Source organism: Macrobrachium rosenbergii, chromosome 45 (genome assembly GCF_040412425.1).
Source record: "Macrobrachium rosenbergii isolate ZJJX-2024 chromosome 45, ASM4041242v1, whole genome shotgun sequence".
NCBI lineage: Eukaryota > Metazoa > Arthropoda > Malacostraca > Decapoda > Palaemonidae > Macrobrachium > Macrobrachium rosenbergii.
The window spans coordinates 26,024,356-26,044,334 of record NC_089785.1 but is presented as its reverse complement, the minus strand read 5'-3'; the positions used below and the strand labels follow the sequence as shown (position 1 = coordinate 26,044,334).

The 19,979-nt window shown below is 37.9% G+C and overlaps 1 protein-coding gene across 1 annotated transcript; it reads left to right on the top strand.

The window, feature by feature from the left end:
• Positions 1-305: 305 nt before the first annotated feature.
• Naa60 (N-alpha-acetyltransferase 60) lies at positions 306-17,713 on the top strand. Its single transcript, XM_067088770.1, has 7 exons — positions 306-437; positions 1,696-1,795; positions 2,612-2,776; positions 3,012-3,238; positions 4,038-4,143; positions 4,957-5,094; positions 6,084-17,713. Exons 1-6 carry the CDS (start codon positions 421-423, stop codon positions 5,086-5,088), a joined length of 747 nt encoding a protein of 248 aa, XP_066944871.1. The 5' UTR covers positions 306-420; the 3' UTR covers positions 5,089-5,094; positions 6,084-17,713.
• Positions 17,714-19,979: the final 2,266 nt, after the last annotated feature.

The window sequence follows — 19,979 nt, the reverse complement described above, 5'->3', positions numbered from 1 at the left end:
ACTCCTTTTTTGGGAAGGGTAAAGTGGGGCATATCCCCCCCTGACCTGGAACAACATGGAACCTCCTCTGGTCCATCTCAGGTGAAACACAGAAAGTTGAAATGCCACTCATGTTAAAGACGTTTCAAAGCCGTTTAAGACCGTCTTGAGTCAACAAACTATGAGAAAGACAAAGCAAAAACTATGAAAAATTGCCGTATGATATAAGTAAACCACACAAACAGAAAATAACCCTTAAATTAACCATCATCCATCGAAAATTGTCTACGGAATCTAGATACTATACGACATCTATGACGAGTCGTCGGGAATCAGCTGATTTCTGTAAACAAAAGAGGTCGACTCCTATCAGCTGTTTGACCGACACACATATATAATGTCGATTTATTGCCGAAAGCTTGACTCGCCATCGAGATATCCATGAGTTATAGCAACAGGTGAGCAAATGGCGTCGTATTAAGTTATAATATTAGAGGAAAGTCGAGAGGAATCGCTCAAATAAGGCTGAAATAAGTCGGGGTACTCAGTGACCTGCCTTAGGTTATGGTTTACGCAACTATGGCATTTAATTATAATTATTCCGTTATTCTCTTGATTAATTCTTAAATTATTAATTTAGAAGTGGTAATTTCACTATAAATTGTTTTGCAGACGTGTAGGCTTGATGGTCTCTACAGTAGGCTAAGCTAAGATATTCCATTAGGGTATATGGTAGCCTAACCTTCTTTCACCCCTGCCCGAATTGGGGGTGGGTCCTAAGGTTCTGCATGACCCAAGGGAGTTTTACTTTAAACCGTTATCACATTTTGACATGAAATTATTTTCGTACGTATTAACATGTTCTTTGAACGCTTCTATGCTAATGCTCGTTTCCTTCGCAGATGACCTGACCGACCCCATAATTTCGTGAACTAGGGTAAGGTCCTGGTACCCTAGGTTAGGTCAGGGTAGGTGTGGTTGGTTAGGTCATTTGCGAACGAGACGAATGTCAGAAACGTCCAAGGGACTCGATTAAACAAAGGAAAATTTTATTTTCAAGACCAAAATGTGATAATGGTTTAAAGTAGAATTTTATCAGATATCCTTACCTCTTCTAATCTTCTTTTTTTTGTAGTCGGGCTTAGGCTACTTAATCCTAACCTTATCGATCAAGCTCGTGAAATGTCATATAACGTAGGTTAGGTTACTTGAAAGTGTATAAGTCTCCCTAAAATGCGTAATAAAAAAAGTATACTGCTGGTGCTAAGTTATTTCTACGGCAACACTATTAATAATTAATCTGTAGTGATAATTAAGGATAGGGTTTAACCCAAGTCTTTCTTATTGGAAAATGTAATTCATATTTTCAAAGAACTGTGAGTGACAGAGATCGAGATCAAAAGATGCAGATTTTTTCCATTGGCATTATTTTCTCAGCATGTATTATTCTTTTGTGTATTTCAATAATTTTTTTCCATGTTTAGCCTACCATACCACTAATAAAAAGGATTCTTGAGCCATACACCCCTTCTCTAGGCAGGTTTACTGTGCCTTTCTGAATATTCATTTGTTCCTTTTAATGTCAGTCCAGGATAGACAAAAGTTTTTATACTTCCTTGCTGTGTTGCCATCGAAAGAAATTGTCGTAACTCCATTTTTGTGTTATTTTTCTTAAAATGTTACATGTTACTATCATGCAGTATTATGTTTCCACAGGGCAGTAGCGCATAGTGGCAGTAGTAAGTTGGGAAAGGTGCCACTTTGTTCTCTGGCTGAGCTGAAGCTTAGATTTTTGTGCCCGAGTGATTTGCCTGAGGTAAGTCATAGTAATTTTTGAGTTCTTCAGTTACGAGTACCCAGTAGCTATCATCAGTGTAGATAATGATTTCAGAATATATAGTATGTTTCTTTCTAATTGCACAGTATCTGTTCAGAATTGAAGATTGTTCTTTCAATAATGCAGTTGTAGTCCACTTCCGTGACTGAAGTAGCTTTCAAATTTGATCATAATTGGTGAATGTTGTAAACTGTTTTCTTCATAATATGAAGGATAGAGTAGCTGTCTACACTCAGCATCCATCATAAACATTATGTTGTTACATCAGCTTTACCATTTGTGGAGTTAGACTGGAAATGAATTCTCCTCACTCTCTTTCCTGTGTGCTTTCTGCCAGAAGTCCCACCAGGTCTAGGTCTTCATTCATAACTTTTTCTCCATGATTTGCTGAGTCTTCATACAAGTCTTTCTCCTACTACGCCCATATTTAGGCTGCTTCTTTTCTTACCTACTGTTCGTTATCCTTTCTCTTCGCATATCCAAACCATCTCAGTCTTTGAGCTCTCGGCTTATTTTTCAGCCTCAGGACACCACATCTCTCTGCCATTTCATCATTTTTAAAGCTTTATTCCTCCTCTGCTCTGACATGGAATCGTGTTGAATGATACCTCTCACATGGGAAGTATCATTCGACAAGCAACAGACATAACTAGCATTAGTCACTGTGGTAATCTGATCGCCATTTCAAACCTGAGCCTAAGAACTTTGAATTAAGGAAAGCTATTGGTATGTATTTCATGAAATACTGAAACTTAGATAATGTCTAATGTATGTATAACTCTGCAACATTCTCAGGTGAAAGCCTTGTGCCGTCAATGGTTCCCTATCGAGTACCCTGATGTTTGGTATGAAGACATTACAACCAATCCGAGATTTTATGCCCTTGCTGCAACATATCATACCCAGATCATTGGGTTGCTGGTGGCTGAAACAAAGCCACTGTCTAAGATGAACAAGGAGGTAAGCGTGTGATGCATTGCTACCTTAGAGCAATTCTTGTATTTTAATAGTTTACAAAGATATCTATTTGTGTATTAATTTGCTCATTTGTCCAGTTGATCGTACAAGATTTTTCATTTAAGTTCAGTTCTCATTTTTATTTTAGTGCCCATTTTACTTTGTTTTATTAAAGTCACAGGGTATCTAGGCACTACTAAAGATTATTTGTCATTGTCAAAATCTTGTAACCCCGCAGGACCAAGATATATTACCCCCAACTCTGAGCGGCCACACACAGATTGGTTACATCCTGACGTTAGGCGTAACCGACTCTCACAGAGGCCATGGGATCGCGTCTCTTCTCCTGGACAACTATCTGGCTCAGCTAACTGCTCACGAATCACCAAAAGTACAAGCCGTTCTGCTGCACGTTCTAACTACCAACCAGCAGGCTATTAATTTCTATCAGCGGCGTAACTTTGTGTAAGTTTTGGCTGTTTCACAGATGGCTGTGGTTGTTATTGATGCTAATGAAATGCAGGGTTGTTTTTTGAAGCTTGCGAATATTTTCATTTTCAGATGTGTATTGTATTGGTGAAAGCTTATTGGGGGAGTTGAAAGATGCTCTGTTTGGCTTGCTTAAGACTGCTTGCTCATTGCTAATGATAATAAATAATAAATAGAACCATGCTTAGGGTCACTTGTCTTTCTGCGTAATATGACATAAAACTTCTTGATTTTTCAGTCACAAAATGGTTTCTTAATAATGATTACAGTAAACCCCCCATATTCGTGGGGGATGCATACCCCCTCCCCCCCACGAATAGCTAAAATCCACGAATACTTAAAACTCCTCTAAAAACACTTAGAACTGCCTATTTTGACAGTTTAAACACAAAAAAAAAAAACTCTAAAAATACTTACATCTGAGTATTTTAATAGTTTTATCACGAGAAGTGCATTTAGTCAGGAAATGATATGAAAATACAGTAATTAGTGAATATTTCTCAGTGAAAAATACCTCGAATGAGCGAATTTTCTGCGAGTAATGGGTAGATACGTCCCACAGAGAAATCCGCGAATACGTGAGTTCGCAAATAGTGGGACCGCAAATACGCGGGGTTTACTGTACAATCATTTTATAGCACAGATACCCTGCATTGGGATGTTGTTTAGTAAATTATAACTGTATTCTGCATGGTATTCTTGCTCGTCTACATTGGCTGATAAGAAGAAAGTGAGAACATTTCAGTGACGTAATTCCTTTTATCTTTTTTTTCAGACGCCACACCTTTTTACCATACTATTACAACATAAAGGGGAAACCGAAGGATGGGTTTTCTTACGTGCGTTACGTGAATGGGGGCCATCCGCCTTGGACGTTGTTATATCCTTTTATCGAAGCAAAGTTTATCACTCGTTTTTTTATAGATTTTAGTACAGTCACAGAATAAACACACATGACTGCATATGTGCAGCGTATATAAGCTGGGTATTGAACATTCGTAAAGTAACGCCTCAACTTTGCAGACTTCTGGACTCATTAACTACCATATTATGACTACTATTTTTTTCTGTATCCCACCACTCTGCATGTGGTACATTACTAAATATATCTCTTAAATTGACTGGTAAGTGTCAAGTACAAGTTAGTTTAGGTTAGGAACTATGTGTGGAATTGCTGTTAGCTGTGAGATATCTAGATAATATTCAATTTCAGCTGTAATATAGAATCCTTGTTACTTGAAGTGTCTCTTAATTTGAGGGGTTACTGGTATTTGTTTGATTATTAGACGAAAACATCATTAGGATTCAAGTCCTCTGCGGAGATTCTTTGTGCCCCTCAAAGCCTTGCATTAGGGAAGTGTTATTTATTGTCGACATCTTTGAGGTGATACAGGAAGGTAAGTACGATACGGGAGTGTTGGTAGGTAAACTGTATAGAGAGTAGAAAATACTAAAAGATTATGGCACCTACTATACTTCAGTTGGCGTACTAATCACTATACGTACAGGTTTTGGATTAGATCAGTTAGGTATTTGTATGGTAGAAAAAACTTTACAGTAACCAAGAGTAGTCAAGACTTTGCTCAGTCTTTCATCTTGAATTCATCATGTTGTACGTATAACCTTTTACTCTAGTTACTGGCAAATGAAGTTCTACAAAACATTCGCGTCTTCTTTCCTTAATAACAAACACAGATTATGTCCAACACTGGTTTAGTGCAATATCTGTGATGGAAGTTTGCTGGTGGCCTATGCGAATCGTTTCCAAGTTCTGGGGCCTCATTGCCAGGTCTGCAACGGCTGTCATGACCCATCGTCTCTCCTAGCACAAGGTAAAAGAAATTAAGCCAATTCTGAATGTCGTCATTACGGATGTAATTGGCATGTAGGATTTAGTCTGTATTATTTTAGTATCATGTAATCTTTTTCTTATTATTTGTTTTTGTTTTGTGGAAAAATTGTCTTTAGAAATTGAGGAAATTGATAATCTTTTCATATTAATGCTTTAAAGACCGTATTAACAACAAAGAACTTTTAGGCCATATGTGAGAAAAGAACTTCGCTGTTAGTTTTCAGTAATGATAGAAAGAACTGCTTAAATTCACTAAACGAATGTAGGTGAAGCAGAAAGAACCGGTAAGAAATACTGTATTACACTTATTATACATTAACCAATTACGACTTACAAAAGTAAGCTAAAGCGGTCGAATAATTCGTTAACATGGTGCTGCTTAAAAAGTGAGTGTTTTGTTGACGTTTGGGTGACCACAATGAAGCAATTGCAGACTGATGTCTCATTAGGTAGACCCATGAATGTTTGTATGTTAAGAAACATCTAAATCGATTAAAAAAATCCTTTCAAGTTCCTATTGACCTTTTGCATCTGTAGACTTGTGTGATTCCAGTATTTCTCTTTTAATTATTTTTCAAATCCTGATTGCTTGATTTTAATTCTGTTACAGTAATAATACTAAGAGGTATTCTCTTTGCATTTTAATACATTTTTATCTATTTATTAATTTAGTTTTTCTTTTTAATAAGCGAGATCTCTTCTTTCTGTATTTCCCTTTACTTTCTCTTTCTTCCTAATTTTTCTCTTTCTTCCTAGTGAGCAATAGTTTTCTGGAAGCAAGAATTTCAAGTCAGTGACCCCTGTGGTCTTGTTGCATATGAATAGGGTTCATCGTCTGAATAATAATAACAATAATAATCATAAGGAAGAAACTTTTTGAAGAGCAGTAGGATGAAGCACTGTAATAGTTATGCGATATAATCGTAGAACTGAAACTTCCTTATTATTCGAAGTCTTTTAACATTTCAGCTGATGGTTGTGAACGGTTATGGTGTGCTTCCAGCTTGGACTTAGGTAAAATTGCCGTTAACACGAGCGTGTTGTGTTCACTTAGAAGGTAACGTATCAGGGAGTGTCTTGAGGAACCCGCTTCCTCCAGGAAAATAACACCTTCAGGTATAATTAAGCATTAAAAGACAAAACACACTTGGATTTTTCGCCGCCCGGCAGCAGCCGGCCTCGTCTTTCGTTGTCGTAAGCACATGGGTTTCACGACGTCGTTCGTTTACCAGTCTCTGATTACGCCTGTCGTTTTTATGTCCGTGATTTGCATTTCGTCGCGTCTTTCTGATGCCTGTTGTTTTTATGTACGTGATTGCATTTCGTTGCGTCTTTCCCCTTTGATATAGAAGCTAGGGCTCACGCTGCTGGTGGCTCCACGTCGTTTCCAGCGTGAATAGGACAGTTTGACGTTTTCCTTCCTCGTCTCCGACTATTTCTCGTATATTTTTGTATTTATTGAGTATTTCAGAAGGCAACTTGGTGCATGACAAAATGAATTCTAGTCTCGATTTATTTTTGAATTCCCTAGAGGTTTTGTAGATGTAAGAGTGGATGAAGAATGTCGTTTATAACCGCGGCACTTTTGGCCCTGGCCGGCCCATGGCGGCCCGTTTACCGTTTGCCCGAAGAAGAGCCGACGAATGTTTATAATTATGCAATGCAGTGAAGTTTGCGAGATATCCCCTGTTGTGGTTAGCTCAGCAGAGGCAGCCTGTTCATTTTCCTCTATTCAAAATGTTTTAAGTTGAAATGTTGACACTAAATTTGTTGTTTTTCAAATGTGTATAATGATATAAACTGTAAATGTATATACTAATTGGTGTAAATATAGATACATATATATATATATATATATAAATAGCATATATGACAACAGCCAACCCCAAGTTCTATATAGACATAGTTATATATTTCTTTTTTCTCGAAAAACTCAGTCACTTAGAATGTAGGGTTTTTCCGCGTGGTTGCCATAAAATAATGGATCGGTAAAGGAAACTGCTGTACTATTGAAAGTATTATAAATGCTGAAATACAATTACTGATGATGTGTATGCAAGTTTTATCAAACAAGGATATTACAATAGACACATTTTTAATGTATTCCTGTTAATTTCATATGCCTTCTCTCTTCCGCTTGTGGGTCGTGCAACAGGCTCATTTTTGGGTTCCATAAAACTGGCTTAGTATTCTGTTTTTTGTGCCAATGATGGACCTCATTTTCCATTTTTTGTTGCCCAATTTTAGGGGTGTGTAAAAGACCCTTTCTTTTCTGGTTTTGTGGTCCAGAAATGAGCCTGTTTCCCCTCCTCCCCAATTTTGGGGTGTTGGAGGCAAGATGTGGTGAGCTATGCAAAAAGGAAGGTGGAATGTTGAAACATCCATGATGAGACGAAGATACTACCATTTTCAAAACGACCTCCTTTCCCCAAAACATACTCATGAGTTATCCATATATGAATTGTTTTCCTGGGATACAAATTGCAGTGTTTTTGTATAGATTGTCAGTATACAGTATGGTTGATTACCCACTGAATAGGACAGGCTGGATTTAGACCCCAGATAGAGACATGTCAGGGACCTAGGACACGAAGGGTTGCGGATGAAAGTGATGAAATGAGTGAAAATAAGAGAACGAGAGTTGGGAGGTAGCAAAGAATGTTATGACCACTTCAGTGGGACACTTCCTTGAAACTGGAGGAGGACGTCAACTCCTATCTCCAGCTCATGAATGTTTGGTGCTGCCAACTGGAAACTGTATTGCAAGAACGAGGAAGTACCTGGAACACAAGCATAAATCATTCTGATTTGGTAGGCTTAAATTGCCTCCTCATGGGCAGAAAGATGAGCTGTTTTTCAAGTTTCTAAGTCAAATGGCTACAGTTTTCTTTTGAGACATGGCGATGAGTTAAAGATTTTGCGAAAATCCAAGTATTGGATGAGTCTGGGCGAGTGCAAGGATGTACGTTCTTAGAGCTCTGCGAGATATACGAATACTGTAACTTGTATTCTTATGGTATATTAGTAGCAGCCTGTATCAGTTTTTTTCACATATTAATCTGAACCAGTATTAACACCGTAAAGTTTGCATTTGTAATGCATTTACTTATACAGTTCAAGTGATATAGTAGGTAGACTGTTTATGTATGATAAATAACTTGTGCGGTTTGTACCACAAAGCACAAAAAAGTGTAAAGTCTTCAGTGTACATCTTAAGGGTGTGTGAGACTGCCTTTTTTTTTCGTAGAATTGATCATTTTTCTCTTGAACTTACGGCTCATATTCCTGAATGTTTATGAAGGCCTTGGCAGTGAAAATCATGGTGTAAGTAATCTGGAAATCCTTTATCAGCCTAGTGCAGTATGAAGAGATATTCACTTCCTTTTTTATGAACTATACGAGTTATTAACATGAATTATTTGAAGTGCATAGACTGAAATCATTTGTTACTGGCAGACACAGTCTTGGAGGAAGAGGGGTCCATTTGAAATTGGTAATTGTTAATTTAGCCATTAAGTCAATGTATTTTCTCCATCTGATTATTAACCGTATTTTATTTGCATATGTACACTGTACAAACCTCCTACACTTGATATTACGAAAATCGACTGTTTGTTAGCCGAGAGTCGAGTCATTCAGTAGATGAAAGAATTTTGATTTTAAGCTTTGAGGTGAATTCCATCATCAGAGGGAAGCCACTTTAACAGCAGCGCAAAATTTATTCACGATTGGGTTTCTTACGCTCTTTCCAATCATCTAGCCTTTCATTTTTTCACCTCTGGAAGACCAGAAGGACAATTTTTACTGTTCCTTAAAGTGGTAGAATGTGTAATCTCCACAGCTATCATTTTGGCAGTCCGCAACGAGCCTGTAGATGGTATGCCATCTCTTGGGAGGAGGGAACTAGTGATTAGTGATTATTAAAGAAGATAATATTGCAAAATGCAAAGCACTAGAAGATAATATTGCAAAATGCAATGCACTGAGTCTAGTGATGTCTCTCTAAAGGACAAAACCATTGCATTGTTGTGTAATTGATGTAAATTATATGATTTTTTGCCTGTGCTCCAATTCATTGCATGATATGATCGGATGCTAGACTGTCCATCATCGGGGAAGTCAAAGTTTCCAACTCTTGGGCAGCCAGGGTTTCCAACATTTGGTAGACTAAAGTTTCCAACATTTAGAAACCTTACAGTCTCTTAAAATAGAGACACTTTTCGTCATCTCATCAGTGATACAACTTGTCAGATTCCTCATTGGCTAGAGTAATTCGCCTCGTCTGTTTGAGGTTTTGTTTTTCGTCCAGTGAGTGACTCGACTCCAAGCTAACGTGTGCCATATTTGATTTTACAGCTGCCGTAAAACCGGAGGATTGAACACCTGTAACTGAGTGTCATCCTGTGTTTTTGCAAAGTACATCCTACTGTAACATTCCCTTAGGACTAAATGATACACTCAGCGTGTTTGCTTTCCGAAATTTAGTTGAGTAACTTCTTTCCCGTTATTTCTACCTAACTGTTTGTAGCAAACAGGTACTTTGTTGTTAATTGCAAGTCTTGTCTTAGAATTCACCTAACGGTTTTCAGGATAGGAATAACAGACGCTTGTCACGAAATGAAAGTTCCGTAGAGCCCAGCTCAGCGGTACGCAAGTCCTCTCAAACAAAAACATGATTTCTTGGAGTAGTTAATTAATTTCAGCAATAATGCACGCCATATATATACTGAATTGTATATCACAGTTAGCAATAGGTTTCAATACAAAATGTATACAAAAACAAGGTGCTTTTCTTACTGTCGAGTGGTAACTGCTGTGAGCTCCCTTGAAAAGTAACTCACATTTTCTTTGTGCACTCGGCCATTAAGATGTATCAAATTACCACCCTGGGTTTTAGATTTTAGTACGTCATATACTATTTCCATTTACAAATACTGTATTGTATTCTTATACTGTATTACGTATTACCCTTTGAAAGGTAGGGCCCCATCCATTAGTTGTTAGTCGAATAGATGTATGAAAATGATTTTTTGTGTCCTTGTGTGTGATTGAGCAATTTTTATCGTTCGTTTTGGCAGGTGTCTTTTGAAAAAAGGCAGGTTTTATATGTGTGATGTATGTGCTATGTAGAAAAATGATAGCTAAATGAAAAGTTAAGGAAGTGACGTAAATCATTTTTCTAGGGTAAACTGACGATAACAGAAAAGTATAATATTACTGATAGGAACAAAAATTTATAAGCATCGAAATGTATAAACTATACACGAGGCATGTACACCTGGACCTTGGACCAGGTCGTAGTTTAAAATACTCTTTGAAGCATACACAACCTTCATTGTATTCTAAACGATGACCTGGTCCAACGTTCAGGTGTACACGCATCATGTGTGTCTTATTCGTTATGGCAATTATAAATTTATGTTCCTGATAGCGATTGTATCGTCTTGTGGTTACCTTTAGTTTAACTTAGTAAAATTATTGACCTTACTTCTCCAATCTTAATTTAGCTGTCCTTTCCTTTGCTTGACCTTATAATGTCCACTGATCTGTTCCTTCTCAACACGTAATACATTACGCCCTTCGAGGGGCCGCTGCCGTCGGTAATTGCGATTAGCGCAAGAGATCTCTGTACTCTTCCGTAGGGACCCATTTGTACGTTCGGTATGCAATTTTGATGTCGCAGTGGTGCTCGTCTTACGTTCTGAGTCACGCATTCAGAGCAAGGTGCCAAAACTCTTGGGGAAAGTGTGACGGAAACTGCGTCTCTGAGGAATCAGTCTGTCTCTCTTACATGTGAATACCTCCGACCGCCCATCCTTTGATGCTTGCGTCGATATTCGCCCCGGCTCCTGATATCTGCACCGTAACTCTCCGAGGTGGTGGAGGGTATAAGTGTTTGCCTTTGTTGCGTTACGTTGATTGATTGTTGGTTTGGATTCAGGATATAGCATTCCTATATTGTTACAGTTTAACCCCAAAGATCCAACAGGCTTCAAAAACCTGGATTTTGCGTAGCTGTAGACGCCATATTCCGTTTGTTCCTACAGTTATAGGAACCTGCGCTTCCGTATATGCAGTTATCAAGCTCATTGCTCGCTTCAGCTTTGTAGTGCTGCCTAGAGAAACAAAAGCCTATCGGGTAGGTCTAGGAGATGCCCTGGTCTGCCTGATAGGCTTTTGTGTTTCAGTTAGTACACATCCGTAGTTAAAAGTGTTCTGGATAACTCCATTCATGAAAGCATAGGCTCCTATACCTAGGAAAAATACAAATTACTTTTAAAATTTTGTATATTTTATGCATTATTTTGAAGTATTATTTTGTTGAGTTTTTCCAAAGTTTTAGTGAACTGTTATTTTTAAGCTACCCAGTGATAGGATGACTTGAGATTCAAGCTCAGTTTGTGGGAAATTCAAAGTGAGTAGTCTGTAGCCTTTTAAAAGATATATCTACTAGATTATTGGAAATATCTGGGTAACATCAGATTTTGTAACAAAATGTACCGTGACTAACACCCGCTGAAGGGCTGTCGTTGGTTTGTTTCAGTCACGTCTGGGTTGCGGAAACGAACCTTTTCAGTGTCCCAGATTATGCATCCGTTATGCACTTAAGATTTAAGTCAGTGTTAGATACTTTTATAGCATTGTTGCAGAAGGAAATTACGTGCAGCTCTCTGTATTTGATGGCAGAAAGTCATTCAGCTATTGAACCTGTACTATTTTTTCATAATTTTTCGTTCTGAGAAGTACTCGACATAGTGACTGCAGTTGGGTACTTGGTTCAGCCTAGGATGTTGTTGGGCGATGTGTAAGTAGGGATTAATATCTCCTTTTCTTGGGGAAAGAACAATTCAGAATTGATGTGCACGACCTTTGTACCTTTTTCTTAAAATTTATCATCTTCATTGAGAAAATAACTTGACAGTTCCTGATAAAGGAGAGAGTTTATAACTTCATTTCTAAATTTTGTATTATGTCATGGTTTTGTGTAGTGTGTCAACTCTAGTGCCAGGATATTGTGCTTTTTAGGGCAGTGCGATCTTTCTGGTAGAGTCTGTCTGAAAGTTGAATGAATAAAGGAACCTTTTAAGAAAAAGTGTTCTAAATTTTGCTGTGTCTAGTTTATAATGTAAAGTCTGGTAAATTGATTTGAAATGTGAAACTCTTTAGAAAAAGATGATTGTAAACAGAAAGCGCTTTTATAAGATGGTTGCATCAATGTTTCTTCCCCGCATATTAATTAGAATAAAGTACTTTCTAGCCCAAAAGCTCAGTCAACGTTAGACTGTGCTATCCTTCTAGTATCCCAACACTGTTTGCTCAAATGAAAATATATCAATTGAAAATCTCTCCTCTTTTCTTTTAGCAAGTAGCATTACACCATGTTTTTGTTCAGTCTGAAGGATAATAGTGTGAACCACTTCGGTTACGTGCATCAGCAATTCATGTGTCAGTTGTGAGCTGCATTTGTTCTCTGCAATGTAAGTCAAAGTATTATTCATCATTCTTGGAGAAAGGTATTTCACCTGTCAAAGACGAATTTCCAGGAACCCGTCATTTCATCGGAAATGTTAAGCTATATGTTTCAGGAAAACTTTGGAAACCTGTCAGTGATGAAGCCTGTGAATGTAGACCTTCCAAATATTAAAGAATTTTCCACATGAATATATTTTATACCTACAAACCATTGTCTCGAGGAGCCATTACGCTTTGGTTCGAAGTGTTGCCCACATACTGTATCCACATTTAGCATTAAACGAGATTCCACTGTGTTAGGTGATTCTGGGGACCCAGTATATTAGGAGTAAACATTTTGTTGTTTCTTACTTTTCTCAGTATGAAGATTCACTCTAGGAGGAAGATACTGTGCTCAAAAATGGAAGACAGGTACATATCAGCTCTCTGATAAAGGATGTAATTGCCAGGCAAAAAGTTAGTGAACATTTCTGCTTTCTTGTCATCAAGAATAGTTGATCTCTCTGAGTTTTGGATGTGACGTTGGTACATCTGACGGATTGGTCAAAATTTCGCTGATCATCTGAGATTAAGAAAAGTAGGGAAACAGAGGCGCTAAGGATTTTGTTCTAGTCTTGGTTGAAGGATGAAGAGTGATGTAGGTCTGTTAGGATGAAAGAGGCGTGAGGTAAGGAGATGAGAGGTCTTTCATGAAGATGTCTGGGATAAACTATCAGCGTGTAAATGGAGTATCTATGTCTCGATAATTAGGCTGGCATGTGTTTGGCAGAAGAGATTGAGTCAACCTAGATCGGGCCACTAGGAAGTACAGGCAGTCCTGGTTTACGACGGGGCTTCCGTGCTGACACCGCGTTGTAGGATGAAAATTGTTGTAACCCAAAATATCATTGAAAATCATAAGAAAACTTTACTTTTAATCATTTGGGCGTCTCGTAAATGACGTAAACTGCATTTTTGTTGAGTTCGTAAACCTCCAAATTTTGACCATTTTGCCATTTTTGGAGCCATATTTCTTCCATCGGATCAGTGTCGTCGGCATCGTAAGCCCGGAACATGCGTTGTAACCCAGGAAATAATTTTTGATGATTACATTTGAAGAGCTTCATAAGCTGGGAACTTTGTAAGCCGAGCCCGTCGTAACCTGGGGACTGCCTTTATGGAAATACTCCTGAGATTTATTGGAATGTGCACACTTCTTGACATGGGCTTGGTGACACTGTCTTGAGAAAACATTGTCTGTACATGGCAAAGAGTAACAGGGCAGTGTATGGCCAATTTCCCTTGATTGATTTTGTTAGAAGGTCAAATCCAACTTGACAGCTTGCAGCTACTTATGATCTGTGTACCAGTCGCCAGACTAAACTTTTGTTTAGGGATCCAATACCTGAATAAGTTCCTGCTCCTGAAATAGAATTCTCAGTCCATGTTTCAAAGGTAAAATGCATGTTTCTGTGTTACGGTTTTCGTTTGACGATGCACAGATGTGATGGATAACAGTCCCTGTTAGTCACAACTAGTGAAAGCTAGAATAAGCATGTACAATTTAATAATATCTCTTAAGAACTAATGGAATATGGAGTCATAAGGAGGGGTAATGTGATAGTATGAAATATTTTTACATAGCAAATTCAAGGAATCAAAGTAATGGTAAAACACTTGGGTGATTTATTACCTTCTCATGTAGGATAGTGTCATGATTAGCCTGTGACTAGGCTAGACTAAGCTAAAATTGCACGAGATTTGAAGGAGAAAGGGACGAAGTACTTAAGATGTTTACGGGTTTGATATTTTGTAGTTTCGCTTCTAGAATGGCGCCGAGATGAACCGTAGAGGAAAGAGTGACGAGTGGAGAATGGGTTCACTGCTTATACCTTCCCTTCTTGACACTGCTTGACCTCAGGATAGTCTTTAAAGGAAGATTGCTCACGAAAGATCCATCTCCAAGGCTCCAGCCAAGACCAATATACATTACATATCAAAGATGTGGTAGAATGATTGCTTTTGAATGGTAAACAGATTTCATGAGTGTTTCAGTTAGGAATAGAATGTTTTTGCAAGGTTGCCAGTACGTACGCCCAGGTTACTGTATCGTAGGAAAGCAGTTTTCCTTTTTACTCGTTTAGGAAATAGTTATTGTATGAGAAATGAGCACAGTTATTCTACTGTATATTCATTTAAGAATTTTGTAGATTTCTTCACGGTAAAATTTATAGATGAAATATGATAGATGGATATTTATTTATGTGGCAAGTTTTGATGTGCATAAGTGTAACTGTGGGATTGTACTCAAAGTGTTTGAAGTGTTGTGAATCTTCAGGTAAAAGATTGCCGAGTATAGTGATGATTCTTCTAAGCTGATGGAGGTGCTCGAGAACATGTGTCTTGTACTGTAGTCAGACATTGCGTGAGGAAACAGCGAAGGATGAAGTACCAGTGAGATTGCTAAGGCACTAAGACTTGTTGAGTATCCTGGTCATCAGAGCTGACGGCTCTTGAGGGTGACAAAAAATAGTATTATCAAACTCTGATGGGAAGGGGAACTGTAGATATCTTCATATTTCTTGGACACAGAGTGTGGTAAGTACGTTATACTTTAATTATTAATTTTTTCTGTATTTTTGTTTTTCTGCAACATTCAGTCTTATTTTGGGTTGATGATATTGTTGTTATAGGCTTATACGTTGTGTGTGTTGTAGTCATTTGGCGCATAACAATATCTTTTTTTATGGTAAATGGTGATGGATTGGCAATGTTTTGTTATATGACTGATTGTGATTGAGCTCGGCTCATATCTGTCCAGGGCTGATTGTAACCATTGTGGAGAAATGGGGTTACATGAAAAAACCACCGTTTGTAGAGTGAAAGCTTTGCTCCAGATTACGTATGAGGTTAGAACGAAGACTTCGCGCTGATGGTGTTAGGCACTCAAAGCTTCTTGCCGAAGCCAGAATTCAGCGGCGAAGCTCTCAAAGCTTCGCAGAATCCCTGACAACGGGAGTAAAGGAGAAATTCTGGGTTTCATTCCATCTATAGGGTCTCTCTCACAAGCTTTTATTGTAGAATCTACTTTAAAGAATGTTAGTACCAGGATATGTGGTCAACACTTTGAGCAGAAACATATGGCTTTCGAAGACAAAGGAGTGTTTGATATGAACAGAGAAGGCTTTATCCATCTGACGCTTCATTTTACGTTATTGCAGACCTTTTGTTTACAAACCCATGAGATGAGAGATGAAACTAGTTGTGGAAAACTTACAGTAATTATTCACAGGTATTTCGAATATACAGTATACATGCTGTAGTAGGCAAATTGCATATACACACACACACAAATGAAAACTCTTACCTCTGTAAGAAAAAAATGCACAACAAATGATAAGTCTGGTTATATTACTATGCACCTTTGTAAAGTATTGTTAGGAGGGGCACAGTCATAGTACAGTAATGACGATTTTGTGATTGGTTTCTGTATAGTGAAAGGTTGTGGGTGTTCTCCTCTTGAAAAGATGGAGAACACTGCGCCGTGGTAGACCTCTTTTTGGTCCGTGCGTAAAGCACGCACTTGACTTTTTCCATAAAGCTGATTATGCCATCAAATAAGTAAAAAAAACCATCTCTATGAATATACTGTGTGAGCTTTTGGTGTGCACATGGTATTAGATAACCCTGGTTCATTAGTTTCCGATCATGTTATTGCTTTGTGACGAGAAAAAAAATTGTCATCACCAGCACAAATGAATGTCGAAAACGTAGCATTAGTACTAAGTGTAGCACCAGAATGTAGGAGATTTTTATGAATATGATTCCGATACGGTGGCCCCTTAACTTATCAGATGCGTCCAGGTTTTGGCCTGAGACAGTTGGCAAAAATATTCTGCTGCGAACAGTAATTCCATGAAATTTCTAGCCTGAATGTAGCTGTAGTTTACCCTGATCATTCTGTTAAAGACCACTTCTTCTAAAGATGCAGAAAGCTTAGCAAAAAGCCCCCATAATGATGTAGTTATGCCAAAGAAATCTTGCAAGACGAGGGGCCACTGTGTTTAATTATTCCTTTATGTATTTTTGTGTCATTTCATCTTGCGTTTGCCATTGCAGGACACCCCTGCTTGTTTTTTAGGATTCAGTGTCTCAGAAAGACATTGCAACTCTTGTGTTCTCATTGTCAGTAGAGTATAAGAGTAACTTCAATATCTGGGGTCTCTTTTTGGCAAATCTATCCTGTTGTTCATGAGAGAAAAAAACTCACATGTAAGTTTTCATTTTCGGAGGAAAATTAAGCTGAGTTTGCTGTTTATTTCGTGTGTACTTCCACTGTTCTTTAAGTGTGCTTAGCAAGCAACGTTTTAAGTCGGTAGAATTAGGTTTTTTGTGAGTAGCTAAGATGTGTGCGAGACCAAAGTCGATTTTTTGTCGCGTAAGATGTACGATGAATATTTTTTTGATCAGGTCAGAGTAGAAATATGAAACTGAATATTTTCTTGTCGAAGAAGTGTAGTTGAGAAACGTAGATGTGTAGCTGAGTGTTGTCGAAGAAGTGGAGAAAAACGATGAAAATTCTTTTAAATGGTTGTGGTTTGAGTAACCGTAGAATCCAGGATACTGGAAAAAGGGTATCACTGTAGCATTAGGCTACAGGAAGTTTTAAATTCTGAATTTTGCAAACGGTACTTTGCAGGTCCAGAAGTAAAGTTAGACTTTGCAAACTGAAAACGCGAAGTGAGGAGGGAAAAAGAGGTCCGACGGTTAGATCTCTGAAGTGTTATTGCAGCTAGCACTTTACTGTGTGACCTTAGATTCTTACAGAACTGCGCCAGTGTCTCTCTGCAAACTGTGTTAACCCCATACCAGCCATATCGTACTGTATGTTCCTTTGGCATGTGTCCTGTTGAAGGATGTAACTCAATAATTGTCATATATCATTGCATTGTGTATGTGATGTGCATTCAAGGGCCACTGTCAGACTGTTAAGACAGAAAACCTTGGTGTAGTTTTGAAAGGCCTTCGTGATGTCCCTGTTCTGGTCTGTGAAACAGACTTGTAAATATCAAAATGTTATCCACCAAACACTGGATCTGTGTAGCTTCATATCAGATTTTTAAAATAAAAGTTTGGAGACCCCCAAATCTGAGTTTTTCAAAGCCTCAAGTGTTCCCTAAAGAAATCTGAGTTTTTCAAAGCCTCAAGTGTTCCCTAAAGAAATATGAGTTTTTAAAAGCCTCAAGTGTTTCCTTAAAGAAGTCTGAGTTTTTCAAAGCCTCAAGTGATTCCCTAAAGAAATCTGAGTTTTTAAAAGCCTCAAGTATTCCCTAAAGAAATCTGAGTTTCTCAAAGCCTCAAGTATTCCCCAAAGAAATCTGAGTTTTTAAAAGCCTCAAGTATTCCCCAAAGAAATCCGAGTTTTTAAAAGCCTCAAGTGTTCCCTAAAGAAATCTGAGTTTTCCAAAGCCTCAAGTATTCCCCAAAGAAATCTGAGTTTTTCAAAGCTTCAAGTGATTCCTTAAAGAAATCTGAGTTTTTCAAAGCCTCAAGTATTCCCCAAAGAAATCTGAGTTTTTCAAAGCCTCAAGTGATTCCTTAAAGAAATCTGAGTTTTTCAAAGCCTCAAGTATTCCCTAAAGAAATCTGAGTTTTTAAAAGCCTCAAGTATTCCCCAAAGAAATCTGAGTTTTTCAAAGCCTCGTCCCCTACAGAAATCTGAGTTTTTAAGGCGTTGCACCCACAAAAATCTGAGTTTTTAAACACTCATATGTACAAATCTGAGTATTAAAACTTTGTGCAACCCCAAAAAAGTAGTTTGTAAAAGCCTGAGGTATCCCCAAGATTTGAGCTCCTTAGGGAGTTAGTGCCGTCAGTGCCCTCATATGGTGCACTGTAGGCATTACTTAAGGTTCTTTGCAGCGTCCCGTCGGCCACTAGCTGCAACCCCTTTCGTTCCTTTTACTGTACCTCCGTTCAAATTCTCCTTCTTCATCCTGCTATCCACCCTCTCCTAACAATCATTTCATAGTGCAACTGCGAGGTTTTTCTCCTGTTACGCCTTTTCAAACCTACCTATTCTCAAGTTCCTTTCCAGTGCTGAATGACCTCATAGGTCTCAGAGCTTGGCCTTTGGTCTAAACATTATATTCCATCTCATTCCTATGGCACACCAAAATGTATTACAATAATTTAGGTCAATCTTCCTACCAGATTCAATCATAAATGAATAAAGGAAGGAATTTAAGACTGTGAGTTTTGTTTCCAATCAATGTTCGTCTGCAAAACGAGAAATTCGGAGCCGTTACAGAGACTTATCCCTTAATTACTACTGATGTAATCTGTAAATATAAATAGGACCAAATTCGTTTTAAGATGAATTTTAATATATCATAAATTACGACCTAGAAGAAGTTATTAAGCGGATTTTACTGCAGCCTACCTAAAACATTAAATAAACCGTTTTTCTCAAATGACTTTGCCTCGGGGAGAACATATTAGACCAACATCTCATTTTCCGACCAATAAATATATATTACAAATTACGATCTAGACCAGAGGTAACCATTAAGCAAATCTGCATTCGAACACAAATCGTTATTCTCGAATGAATTTCGCTTGAGCACGCCATCGTGTACCAAACGTGTTAACTTTAAAAGCAATCGCTAAGTACGTGACTTTAATCATTATGGAGCGAATCGCATTAGAGACACATTAAAATCAAGGGGTAAACAGCCACATTTTCCCAGAATCGTTCCCACGACGGGTTCCCACCCCTGGTTCGAGCTGGTGGCGTGATAAACGCCGGTGAATTTGGGAACTCGACACGTCGGTCTATTGTGAGTGGAGTCCATTAGACCGAGAGATTTGGAAGTAAAATCTTATAGAGTGAGCGACATTGTTCAGCTGAGCCAAATGGAGCCATTGTTTCGATGTAGACTCTGCTTAAGTGGACTAAAATGAGTTAAATAAGACTCCTGTCTTAAGAACTATCCACGCGAGGCCATTAGCGATTGTCAAATGTCTTTGAGGTTGCGTGTTCAAGCTCTTAACTACATTTTTCGCTAATCCTTTCTTCCATCATGGATTTGATTCATGATCTTATCGTGTTTTTACTTCGTCCTACTTACATATTGCTTGTTGGGTCGATTTTCATGATGAGAATATGTATAATATATTTTTTTCGGAATATTTATAGGCATAAATGTCCATCCTTCGTCTACGCAGACAAGTAGATATAGTAGAAATATGCATAGGCCTATATCTACACATTATGTATATATATATATATATATATATATATATATATATATATATATATATATATATATATATATATATATATATATATATATATATATATACATGTCTTTATTCTATACACGTGCAGAAGCTTAATGTATATAACAGCAC

Coding starts and splice junctions, on each gene's coding strand:
- Naa60 (XM_067088770.1), top strand. Junction 1,796..2,611: donor GCCCGAGTGATTTGCCTGAG/GTAAGTCATAGT, acceptor CAACATTCTCAG/GTGAAAGCCTTGTGCCGTCA. Junction 2,777..3,011: donor TGTCTAAGATGAACAAGGAG/GTAAGCGTGTGA, acceptor GTAACCCCGCAG/GACCAAGATATATTACCCCC.